The 13387-nt window shown below is 50.9% G+C and overlaps 1 protein-coding gene across 1 annotated transcript in view; it reads right to left on the bottom strand.

The window, feature by feature from the left end:
• LOC131900691 (long-chain-fatty-acid--CoA ligase ACSBG2-like) overlaps nt 1-13387 on the bottom strand; it is a 43122-nt gene that overhangs the window by 27688 nt on the left and 2047 nt on the right. Inside the window, exon 2 of the mRNA XM_059252011.1 lies at nt 9809-9909. Within this exon, the coding sequence (XP_059107994.1) occupies nt 9809-9909 (101 nt within the window). The remainder of the gene's footprint in view (nt 1-9808; nt 9910-13387) is intronic.

The raw sequence follows: 13387 nt of genomic DNA, 5'->3' as shown, positions 1-13387 counted from the left end.
CCCAGGATGTCTGTCTACTTCAGAAGATCCTCTTCCCTACTCCTGACAAGAACCACCTGACGCTCACCAAGTCAGCTAGAAGCAGTTTTTCCAGGACAAACGACGCCCCCATTCCTATTCACTCAAATGCTCAGCATGGGGCCTGGCGTCTTGTGTCTTACATCATCAGTGAACACCGTGTGGTCACAAAATCCCCACCTTAAAAAGCCAGACGCGGACCCCCACCCCCTTTCTGTTTCCTCTCTGCTTCCCTCCCCCGCCAGGCCTGGCTCCTCCCTCCTGTCCCCTCCTCTTTCTAATAAAGCCCTTTATAACTCTAGTAGTTGTGGCCGTGGCCCGTGACTTTTCCGTCGGTAGCCAGCACCGACTACCCATCAATCAGTGCACTGTGGTTTAAATACGACAAGTTCCCAGCCTTCCTAACCCACAGCCCTTAACAGTTCCTCGTGCTGTGCTGACCCCCAACCATAGTTATTTCCATTGCCACTTCACAACTATAATGTTGCTACTGTTCTGAATCATACTGTAAATATCCGTGTTCTCCGACGGTCTTAGGTGACCCCTGTGAAAGGGTCATTCACTCCCAAAGCGGTCACGACCTGCAGGTTGAGAACCACTGTTAATCATCTGGAAACTTTGATCAATTGTGGTGTTGCAGGGGCTTTAAGGGTTAGATTTTTTTTTTTTAATTAAAGGATTCTCAGGGTTGGAGAGATGGCTCAGCAGTTAAGAGCACCGACTGCTCTTCCAGAGGACCCAGGTTCAATTCCCAGCACCCACGTGGCAGCTCATAACTGTCTGTAAGTCCAGTGCCAGGGGATCTGACACCCTCACACCAATGCACACAAAATAAAGTTATATTAAAAAAATAAAAATAAGGAGGATCCACAGTCGGGTTGTTCTTGCGTGTGTGGGGTCTTGAAGCAAGGCTGCTCCGTGTGTTGGGACCTCTTTGCATGTTGCTCTGGCAAGAAGCACAGAGTCCACTGGGAGTAGCCCTGTGACACACTTCTGCAGCGCCAGCTGAAGCCAGAGTTCAAATGCCCCAGACCGTGAGGGAGACTTTTCACTCAAACTACCACACCTGGATTGAAGACTCCTTCTCATAGTGTGCCTCAGTGTGTTTTCTTTCCTATAACAGGACTTCTGAGGCCGGGAGATTTACATCGGCTCACAATGTTGGAGGCTAGAAAGCAGAAAATGAGCCTGTCCCTGGCAGGGACCTCCCACTAAAACTGTAACACGTGGTGTGCATGCAAGCAAAACACTCACAACATAAATAAAATGGAAAACAATTTTTTAAAGTAATGAACTTGTTTCTTTGTTGCAGGAGGCTTTAAGCATGTTGGCTCTGTCTTGTGGTTAGAGTTTAGGAAGATTCACAGTGAAAAAGAGCAATGGGGGCAGCAAGAATTTCAAAATGTACAGTGTGCAGAGAAAAAGAGCACCGGGAAACTCAGTGTTGCGGAAGGCTGGTGCTGGAGGAGAGAGAGACTGCTCTGTCCTGGAATGCAGCCCAGGGCCCTCAGGGAAACCTCACCCAGCTAAGCTCTAACTCCTGAGGGCATCTATGTTCCTGCGAAGCAACTGGGTGAAAAAACTGCCCATGCTGTGGTCCAAGCAGGCGGGTCCATCCCAAGCTGGTAGCGAAGTTTACCTGGTGTTGGCTTCGAATGGACGCGAGAGTGAATGAACTGTGGAGTGAATGAACTGTGTGGAGTGAATGAACTGTGGAGTGAATGAACTGTGGAGTGAATGAATCGGTGGCTTCAGAGAGAAGCCAAGGCCAGGCAGTGTGTGGGGAGGTTATCCTATGTGCTGGCTGGACTTATGACAACTTGACACAAGGCACAGTCATCAGAAGGGAGGGAGCCCTGATTGAGATATTTAGCTGTGGGGCATTTTCTTAATTAGTGATCAATGGGGAAGGCCCAGTCCACGTGGTGGTGCCATCCCTGGGCTGCTGGTTCTGGGTCCTATAAGAAAGCAGGCTGAGCAACCCATGGGGAGCAAGCTAGTAAGCAGCACCCTCCATGGCCTCTGCATCAGCTCCTGCCTCCAAGTTCCTGTCCTGCTTGAGTTCCTGTCTTGATTTCTTGGGTGGTTTGAATGCAAATGGCCCCCATAGGCTCATATATTTGAATGCTTGGTCCCTATTTCTGGTCCTGTTGGAGTGGTGGTGGTTAGGTGTGGCCTTGCTGCAGGAAGCATGTCAGGCACAGGGGTAGCCTTTGGGATTTAAAAAGCCCCATGCTTCTTCTACTTTGCTCTCTGCTTCCTGCCTGTGGTTCCAGATGCAAGCTTTCAGCTTCCTGTTCCTGCTGCTTGCTGACACACTTCCCACCATCATGGACTCTCATTCCTCTGAGCCATAAACCAAATAAAGCCTCTTCCTTAAGTTGCCTTTGGTAATAGTGTCACTGCACCACAGAAAGTAGCCAATGCACCAAGGATCAGACAAGGCCAGAAGGGAAGAGGCCTCAGCCACAGGCAGCATCAGCAACAGCACGGACATGAACTCCAAGCTGGAGAGGAGGGGCCTGCAAGTGTGTATATTTATGTGCATGTGTACTGAGTAGAAGTTTCCTCCGAGATTAAAACACTCCAACATGCTGAGAAGTTCACAAGCTCAGAAGTAAACAATTCAGAACCTCCAGGAAGTCCCTGAAACTGACCGGATTCACCAGCTCCACCCTCTGTGTGTTGGTTGGTTTTTGTCAAGTTAACACAATCCTAGACATGTCTGAGAGGAGGAACCTGGACTGAGAAAATGCCTCTGTAAGACTGGCGTGTAGGCAAGTCTTTGATGTGGGAGGGCCCAGCCAATTTGGTGTGGCACTGCCCTGGGCAGGTGTTCCTGCATGGTGTAGGAAAGCAGGCTGAGCAAGCCGTGGGGAGCAAGCCAGTAAGCAGCACCCCCCACGGCCTCTGTTTCAGCTCCTGCCCTGATTTACTCATGATGGACAATGAGCTATAACATGAAATAAACCTTTTCCTCCCCAAGTTGCTTTTAATCATGGTGTTTATCCCGGCAACAGAGACCCTAGCTAAGACACTCCACAGATGTACCTAGCGGTAAGGACTGCCAAGGCATGCTTTTGGATTTGCACAGCTGCCTGGAAGAGGCTGAGACCAGCTGAGGCACCACGTTCTCCAGCCTGTCCTGTGGCCTGCGGGCTGTGTGATACACTCCAGGTTCCCAGCTCTGTGAGCCGTCACCCATGCTGGGGTGGGCCTTGGTGACACAGCTGTCTCCCCTCACCCATATGCCTGTCAGTGACCCCAGGAAAACTCACGTTCACTAGCAGGACTTGGTGGTGTCTGCACTTCGGTCTGCTGTGGGCTCCCTACCTGGCGTGAGTAAACTTATGTCTCGGGCATCTATTAGCATTTAAGCATCATCTGGCTGGTTCCTTGGGAACACTGCCAGTAAGCAGGCAGTACCTTGGCCGCTCAGGGTCCTGACAGCATCATCCTATGTTTGTGTGGCCCGTTTGTGCATGCGCTAAGCCTACTTTAAGAAGCAGGCGCCCCTGGGTGGTGGTGGTGCTCACTTTTAATCCCAGCACTCGGGAAGCAGAGGCAGGTGGTTCTCTGTGAGTTCGAGGCCAGACTGGGCTAGAGTGCAAGATCCAGGAAAGGCACCAAAAACTACAGAGAAACCCTGTCTCGAAAAAACCGAAAAACAAAAAAAGGAGAAGAAGCAGTCCCCACCCACCTTTCTCTCTCTCTTCCCGCGAGGCTGCTCTGTGCCTGTCTCTCTCCCCTCTCTTCTGTCCCCCCAATAAAATCTACGCGAGCACCATCAGCGTGACGTTTCTCTCTCTCCCTTCTGCCTGCCAGCGGCCTGAGGCACACCACGACCCTGGAATCTTCAACAGCATCATTTTTCCAACTAAAGGATCGCTGGCCCTTCATCTAACACTGGCATGATTGGTAAGCACCCCCTTCTCCACTCTGGCCATTCCCCTTTCCCTATGAGTGAGACCTGTTTCTCGGCCCCTGCCCTTTGTGTGACAACTCACCAGCAGCTTCTCAATCAATCTTCAATTTCTGGATTGCTAGAAACTCTAAAGTCATTGGATCTCATTTCTTCCTGCCTCACTCATGGGGAATAAGCCTACTAGCAATATAGGTCCAACATCTCAATCCAAATGGCCACATACGGGCACCCATATCCCGATATTTCACGGGACCTCTGCAGCTTCTACCAGCAATCCAATAGACGGAAGGGAGTGCCCTCCTTGGGCTGTGCACACCCATCCCTCTCCCTTTCCTGTTCAGCTGTCTATCCTGTTTGCTCTCCACTCCCAGCAGCCTGGGAGACCCAAGGCTTGGGCTCTGGCTGGCTGGATGCCTCCCTCACCTCCTGCTCCCTGCTTCTGTGCCTGCTGGCATCTCACGCTTTCGCTCAGTGTCTCCTTCTCCTGATTGTCCTGTCTCTGTTCACTGCCTCCCACCCCTGCGGCTGCCGCCGCCATGCTGCAGCCTAGGGGTAATGGGGGGGGGGGGGTCCTTCTTTCCAGCTGTGCTGCTACTCTGGTTCCCAGTTTTCGCTACAGCACTAGCTCTATGCTCCCATGCACGAGGATGCATGAGGTTGCGTGAGGCATTGCTGCTTGCACCTAGACTGACAAATGCCCAATAGGAGCAGCATCCGGAGCCACTGACACTGCCTCCTCCTCCATCTCCTCCTCCATCTCCTCCTCCTCCATCTCCTCCTCCTCCATCTCCTCCTCCTCCTCCTCCTCCTCCTCCTTCTCCATCTCCTCCTCCTCTATCTCCTCCTCCTCCATCTCCTCCTCCTCCATCTCCTTCTCCTCCATCTCCTCCTCCTCCTCCTCCTCCATCTCCTCCTCCTCCTCCATCTCCTCCTCCTCCTCCATCTCCTCCTCTTCCTCCTCCATCTCCTTCTCCATCTCCTCCTCCATCTCCTCCTCCTCCTCCTCCTCCTCCTCCTCCTCCTCCTCCTCCTCCACCATGGCCAGAAAACGTCTGTCATTCTTATGGTTTCTTACATGCTGCTTTATACTGTAAACTCTTATTTTAGGATTTTTAAGTTGGTTAGCTGACACAGTTTCCTGGGAAAAGTTTTTTATTCGTCTTTCTGTTGGAATGTATGTATGAATAATGGGGCCACAGTATGTTTTTTTCAAAACTGGCCTTGGATGCCTGGGTTTTCGTGTGTTTGTTTTTGACTGGTTTTTGAATGCCTGAGATTACATGTTCCATGTGTCTGGCTAACAGCTTGGCTATGCTCCCTAGCTGCTTGGGCTCAGAATGTGATGACAGATAAAGTTATTTATGCTGTTCTACTTTGCTATAAACAAGAACAGCTAAGAAATTTGGTATGGTTTAAAGACCTAAAAAACTTATAAAAACTCCAGATCTAAACTGCTCTGGAAAACACCATGTGGTCTGCCATGGTGAGGGTGACCATGTGGACAGGTGCCATCTTGGCTAAGGTTAAAAAGAGAGTCAAGACCTCACTGCCATCTTTAGCAAGGGTGACGACATGGAGATGGGTCCACCAGGAGACGTCAGGTCTCCACATTATTTTGGATTGGATAGATTTCTATGTGATAATTCCTGTCCTGTCCTAAAATAAGGTTTATGAAAGATAGGAGTTAAAACAATGCTGGTTTACTGAGACATTAAAGCTCCGCCTCTGCACTCATGTACAGGGATGACTCTTGCTAGCAGCCAGATTTTGTAACCTAAGAATAAGCCCATTGATATTGAAACTAAATTGTTTGCAATGTTAAAACTTGGTTTTGCCTTTTATATCTTGGGACCACAGCTAAACACCAGAGACTGAGACATTCCTATTTGAGATACCCAAACAGTCTGGCAAAGGGTCTCTCCTTATCTAAGGTCTATTCAGGCTAACAAACACCAGTTTAAGAATATATGCCTAACCTCCTTGCTTTTACTAACATTGGTAAGTTGTAACTAACTGGGTAAACTGTATGTCCAGACTTAACTTACATATGCCCTCAAAGTTAAACCTAAACAACATTTGTCTAATTTAGATATACCTAACAGATTTTGTTCCCCTATTCTCAAACACTCTCAGAGATCTGAGAATATGGCATTTAAAATAAAAGCTTTTTATGAGAGACATGCCAACTCCTGGAAGCATCCTGTATCTTCTCCAAGAAGATGGATGGCCACAGAAGAACTTCCACCTGGAGGCTTGCCTCAAATGTAACAAAGCCAGCCACACAGCGAAAAGCTGCTTTACACCTTTAAGTGCTGCTGAGATCATGTCCAGACTATGAATAGGTGGAGCACTGGGGTAACAATTGTCCCACTCTGCCAAGACAGGTTGGCCAATCTCCCCAAATTTCTACTCCACAAAGAATCTGTCAGATCCTCTGTGCTCGGCATCTGAAGAAGTGCTACCTCTGGGACTTGTCCCCCAGTGACCACAGAGAGACTTGGGACTGCCTGGGTAACTGGAAAGCTGGCTCACTCCTGCTCATTTACTTATCCTTCTCAGATCTGATGGAGTTTGATGATCAGGGTACTAACAGATTTGCCAGTTTAACAGCACCCCCAATCCCAAGGCTACAAGCACCTTAGTAGTTCATTAGTACGTTTCCTGTTAAAAATACAGACAAGTATGCCTCGTTCATAAGCTTCATAGTCCAAGATTAACAGGTTTCAGATGTAACTTCAGAGGTTCAGAGTTTTAAATTCCCTCTGGTTGCCCTAAATGTTCATGCCTTTTAACCGAAAGCCATAGCCTTTGCTATGACACCAAGATGTAAATCTGTTCCAGCCATTTTACAGACACCTGCAGGTTCCTAGGCAAAGTTCTGCTACTACATCAAAAAATCTGGTCTGAGCCGGGCGGTGGTGGTGCACGCCTTTAATCCCAGCACTCGGGAGGCAGAGGCAGGCAGATCTCTGTAAGTTCGAGGCCAGCCTGGTCTAACAGAGCGAGGTCCAGGACAGGCTCCAAAGCTACACAGAGAAACCCTGTCTCAAAAAAAAAAAAAATCTAGTCTGGTGAAGACTAACAGTCTGCAGAGCCTGTTTTGACCCCACTCATTTCTGAGATTTCTGAGCATATTTTGCAGGTCCACCTCTCTTGCCAGACTTGTGCCAAGGTCAAACCCTCAGGGGCCCTCCAGATATGCCAGGCAGCCCCTGCACCAGCTCCCCGAGGACACCAACCAGGTGAATACTGCCAGGTTAACTTCACCCACGTGCCTGCTCATAAAACTCTGTCATCTCCTGACTTGTTGACACTCTGTGAGGATGAATGCACTCCCAACCTCCAGGGGAACAGCAGATGTGGTGGCTCCTGTACTCCTGATTTGGAGTGCCATTACCCCCAAGCTCCTGGAACATCTGGTACCACCTCTCCAGACTCAAGAGCATATCTGCTCTTTTGTCTGGCTCACTCACCCTTGCCTCTTCTGTACAACCAGAGCACTTCTCCGTCCCAATCTTTCTGGCAGTCATCACTTTTCCCATGGCTATCCCTGCTCATGAGGCCAATGACAACAATCTATTTTTCTCCTAGCAACCTGCCTTCTCAGTTACCTCAAGGACAGATGCCTGAGGTCTCCAGGATGACAGCTAACTGAATGCTTCTTCACTCACACCTCCCGCTGTGTGTGAGCCTGACTCCCAACTTCCCTCTTCCCACTTCATCCCAAGTCAGCAGGAAGTAGTCTCGAGAACTTGGCACCCCTCATTCCCACCTCACTTGCTATCCCTAATTCACCTTTTTCTAATCAACAAAAGGAGGAATGTTAGCATTTAAGCATTAACTGGCCGGCCCCTTGGGGACCTAGCCAGTAAGCAGGCAGTACCTTGGACCACTCAGGGTCCTGACAATGTCATCCTATGTAGCCCCCCATCTATGCAGCCTGTTTGTGCATACACAATACCCCCTTTAAGAGGAGACCCCACCCACCCTTCTCTCTCTTCCCCCAATAAAATCCTCTACATGAGTGCTGTCTGCACAGTATGTCTCTCTCTCACCCACCATGGGGCCCCTTGGCTCCAATCTGCCAAGGCCGCTGCCCACAGTTTTTAATACAACAGCATCTCCTTGGAAAAGTCTTTCTTGTCACATAATGGGGGTGAGTGTGTATTTGTTCAGGCTCCCCCAGGAACAGTGCCACACAACCAACAATATGTGTATGTGTGTATATCCGAGCATGTGTGTTGATGTTCATGAGTATGTTTATGTGTATGTACATGATGTTTATGTGCTTAAGTGTGTATACTTGTTTTGTTTTGTTTGTTCTGGTTTGGTTTGGTTTTGGTTTTTCGAGACAGGGTTTCTCTGTGTAGCTTTGCGCCTTTCCTGGAACTTGCTTTGGAGACCAGGCTGGCCTCGAACTCACAGAGATCCACCTGCCTCTGCTGGGATTAAAGGCGTGTGGCACCACCACCACCACCTGGCAAGTGTGTATACTTGTATCTGTGTACACATATCTGTGTGAATGAGTGTATGTATGAGTGTGTGTATATACAGGTGCACACCGAAACCAGAGGTCAACATCTAGTCTTACTCAGCTGCTCCCCACCTTGTGTTTTTAGGTAGGGTCTCTCACTGAACCCAAACTCCCTGACTGGCTGGGCCGGGGCCAGGGATCCTCCAGTCTCTGCCTCCCCACTGCTGGGGTCACATTTGGAAGCCACCACATCTAGCCTTTCCATGAGCTCTGGGGGTCAAACTCAGGTCCCCATGCTTGTGAAGGACTGCTGGAGAAGGGGCCACAGAAGCTGCCAGTCTCCCCAACTTCTCCTCTGGGGGCTGTTGCAGGGGTGAGCAAAGCCGTCCAGATCACACGCTGACCTTGAGGTTTGCTCAGTGTGTCATGTGGTCCCTGCATAATGACCACAAGTCACTTACAGTATCCACGTCATCTACAGGAATGGCTCCTGGGATGGGACCAACATGGGTACCATCCCAACACAGAGGTGCTGCTCTGTGGTGTAGATGTGTGTGATCATGTTTGAAACTGCATGTGCAAGCACACACCTCACCCCACAATCCTTTTTCAAATTTTATGTGTAAGGATGTTTTGTTGCGTGTACGTCTGTGAACCACACGAGTGGCTGGTTCCCATGAAGGTGAGACAAGAGCATCAGATCCCGATCTGACGTAGTTACAGGCCATCCTGAACCACCACACAGGTTCTGGGAATGGAACCAAAGTCAGTGGAAGAGCAGCCAGTGATCTTATCCACTGAACCATCTCTCCAGCCCCATATCTCTTTTTAAAAAGCATTTGTGTGAGCAGGGCAGTGGTGTTACATCCCTTTAATCCCAGCACCTGGGAGGCAGAGGCAGGTGGATCTCTGTGAGTTCAAGTCCAGCTTTAGTCTACAGAGCGAGTTCCAGGACAGCCAGGGCTACACAGAGAAACCCTGTCTTGAAAAAAACCAAAAACAGAAAAAGAAAAAAGTACCTGTGTGATTAGTTTAGTCAACTGACACTATTGAGAATCTCCCGGGAAAGCTTCAGTGAGGAGCCATCTAGATCGTGTGTCCTGCAGCATGTCTAGGCTGTGGTATCACCCACCTCAGTTAACCCTCCCCTAAGTTGCTTTTGCCTGGAGAGCTCATCCTACGCCAGAAACTAGATAATATGTAAGTGAGCCTCCCAAAGGGCTAACCCCGAGCTGTCACCGTGACCTAAGTGACTGAGCTCCAAACTGCTGGCCACCGGCTACTTCACACCCAGACAGGAAGAACGCGACAGCCTGTCAGCCGAGACGGCCAGGTGGCCCTGCTGGATGAGGCGTCCACCCCCTCCCCAGTGCTCCCTGGCCATCACAGACCTGGGGTGACATCCGTGCCTTTCTCAGGGTCCTCCACCTTCTTTTCTTGAGCCATTGGTGGTTCAACTTTTCCAGGTTCACAAGGAGCATTCGTCACGATGCTGCATGGCCACAGATGGACCAAGGAAGGAAACAGATTAAGTTTGGCAAGAACAGCAGAGGGGCCAACCTTCATCCACTGGTGATGTCTGCCTAGAGCCTTGCTCGGGATTGCTTAGTCACTCCTGTCTGGCCCGGGAGGATTTCTAAGTTAGAGGGTGTCCAATGGCGAGGTTCTACCAGACTTTTCCTCCCCTCTTCCCCTGTTTCCTCCATCCCTCTTTTCTCTTCTTCTTTTTTTCAAAATTATTATTGGGCCGTCCAGACAGCTCATAGTAAATACTCACAGTCAAGACTGACGACCTGAGTTCAGTCCCTCAGACCCACATGATGGATAGAACAGGCTGCCTCAAGGTGTCCTATGACCTCTACACATGTGCATACACAGGCACAAATACACACCATAGCAATAGTCATTTTTAAAAATCTGTGGGTAGACATAGGGTGCCTGCTGTGACCGCAGCTCTCTGGAGGGCGTGGTCAGAGTCAAGAGCAGTGTAGTAGGGCCTGCTCTTGAAAAATAACAAAAATCAAAACATTTTCATTTCCCACAAGGTTAAGAATATAAAAGACTGCAGGCACACACCTTTAATCCCAGCACTCGGGAGGCAGAGCCAGGCGGATCTCTGTGAGTTCGAGACCAGCCTGGGCTACACAGATCGAGGTCCACAGCAGCCAGGGCTGCACAGAGAAACCCTGTCTTGAAATGAAACAGATCACCGTGCAAAAGCAAGGTCTGAGGAGATGTTTCTGAGGGTAAACGTGTGCTGTGTAAGCACAGGACTCATGTAGAACCCTGGGTGTGGTGGTGTTCGCCTGGAGCCCCGGCTCTGGAGAGACAGGCACAGGGGCATTGCTGGAGCTCACCGCCAGCCACCTGACCCACGCAGCAAGCTTCTGGTTCTGTGAGAGACTCTCTGAAAACACAGGGTGAATGGTGCCTGAAGGTTGGCGCCCCAAGTTGACCTCTGGCCTCCACACACACACACAAAGGGGACTTCGGACAGACGCCCTTCGTATGCAGGAGACAGTGTGCTCCCACAGACTCCAGGACAGTGCACACTGCCACAACACCCACGTGCAGGGCGGGTGGCCCCGCCTTCTACCTCATTTGACACCGAGGGCTGCAGGTGCTGGGGCCTCACCGTATCTGTCTTCTACGTGGGCCTAGGAACCTGAAGTCAACCCTCACATCCATGCAACACAGGAGGATCAGGAGCTCCAGGCCATCTTCCTCCGCGGGGAAAAACTAAACCTCTGCCTTCCCAAGTGTCGGTTCTGTTCTGAAATGGTCATGTGTCCCACGCAGGGCTTGGCTCGGGAACCTTACCAAGTGTTACCTTTCACAGGGTGCCGCTCTGGCCAAAGTGGCCAGCTGTCACAAATGGAGACATCTGGTCACCAAGGTATTTCTCCTTGCACAGAGCTGGTCAGCGGCAGGTCGTCCCAGAAGCAGTGGTCACCCCCTCAGTCTAGCCAGGGTGATGGAGATGGTGGAGGGAAGGACCAAGACAGATGTTTTTTTTTCCCCACCCCACAGAGCTTCTGCCCCATTCAGGCTTCTGGAACCTTCTACTCGGGCTACCCCTTGTGACATCACTGGCCATCCAGCCTGCACCCCGCCTCAGGGGGAGAGTGCTTGCAGGGTAGGGGAGCACGGGCTCCCTGCACCCATCATTCGCTCACCAACATATTTATGCGTCTAGTCACCCCATCAATCATCCATTCATCGACCCATCATTCATACATCTGTCTGTGTTTATGAGGTTTTTGTTGATGTTGTTTTTTTACAGCTCCAGTGCTGGGCATTGGGCTTTACACTGGATAGAAATATGAATGAAACCAGACAGGCCCATTCATACCTGTTGGGTGTCCTAAAACAAAACAACCAAAAAACACACACACCAAAGGGAAAAAAAAAAAAAAAAAAAAAAAAAAAAAACAAACCCTACCACCATGCCTGGAGCTGTAGCCCAGGGGGTGGCGCTTGCACAGCATGCACAAGCTCTGGGTCCCGACCCAAGTGTTGCACGACATTGTGGAAGACGGAGGCAGGAGGATCAGGAATTCAAGGTGATCCTTGGATACATCACGAGTTCAAAGGTAGTCCCGGCTACGTGAGACTCTTCCTCACACAAACACGCATTCACACTGTGTAGTCTCTCCACCATCCAGTACCAGAACCTTCCGTCTCCCCATACTGAAGCTCTACCCCAGCTCAGTACTCAGTCCCAGCCCCCACACCCTCCCAGGTCCCCACCAAGCATTTCCTGTGTGTGACTTGCTCTAGGGTGGGCCCCTGGGGTACATGCTCTCATCTCTGCAAATTTCACGGCGTGGTCAGGGTTCCTCCTTGTTGGGGTGGGTGCCCACTAGACTGTCCTCTTGCAGACTGGAGAGCCCACACCCTCCCTCCCTCCCTCATCTGTCAGTGAGCATGGCCCGATGGCAGCCGCAGTGTGAACATGGGTATGTGACATCTCCGAGTCCCCTCTTTCAGTGTTTTTTGACAAATACCCCTGAGGGAGACTCGAGATCACATGGTCCTTCCAGTCTTAGCTTTTTGACACAAGGTCTTGCGTTGGCCAGCCTGTCCTTGGGACACTGGAGTCCCTCGGGCTATCAGACCAGAACCTGGAACTTTGCCACCAGCTCTTTGGGGACCGGTGTCTTGGGAGCTCCCTGGCTGGTGGCAGTTAGGCACAGTCTCTTCTGCTGCACCTGTCCTTGCCCCCCAGAGCTAGCCTCTTGAAAAGGGGCATTGGGCCACACGGAACACAGTGACGTCACAAGGGCTGGACTGTAGAAGGGAATGTTCTGGAGGACATCCAGTCTGGGTGCTCCTTGTCCCTCTGTGGCTAGTGCCGGAGGTGGTGACAGAGCTGGACAGGAGTCGGTACTGCCCTGCCAAGGACAAAGCAGCGGAGCCTGTGGAGGGGAGGGAGGACTGAGGGCTTCATGGGCCCCAGCCTCTCTCAGGAAGTACCTGGGAGCAGTACACTAGGCACAGAAGGTTCCACAAAACCCTATTCTCGCCTCCCTCCTTCCTACTCCCCTCCCTGGGGTCTCTTGTGGTCCAGGCTACCCTTGAACTCACAAGCCACACACATCTGAGGATCTAGTTCAGTTCCCACACCCAGGTGAAAGCTGGGTGTGTCAGCATAGGCCTGTAAGAAGAGGGTCCCTGGGTGTGTCGGCATAGGCCTGTAAGAACGGGGTCCCTGGGTGTGTCGGCATAGGCCTGTAAGAAGAGGGTCCCTGGGTGTGTCGGCATAGGCCTGTAAGAAGGGGGTCCCTGGGTGTGTCGGCATAGGCCTGTAAGAAGGGGGTCCCTGGGTGTGTTGGCATAGGCCTGTAAGAAGAGGGTCCCTGGGTGTGTCAGCAGAGGCCTGTAAGAAGGGGGTCCCTGGGTGTGTTGGCATAGGCCTGTAAGAAGGGGGTCCCTGGGTGTGTCGGCATAGGCCTGTAAGAAGGGGGTCC

This window comes from Peromyscus eremicus, unplaced genomic scaffold (assembly GCF_949786415.1).
Source record: "Peromyscus eremicus unplaced genomic scaffold, PerEre_H2_v1 PerEre#2#chr22_unloc_1, whole genome shotgun sequence".
Classification (NCBI taxonomy): domain Eukaryota; kingdom Metazoa; phylum Chordata; class Mammalia; order Rodentia; family Cricetidae; genus Peromyscus; species Peromyscus eremicus.
This window is presented reverse-complemented; position numbering and strand designations above follow the sequence as displayed.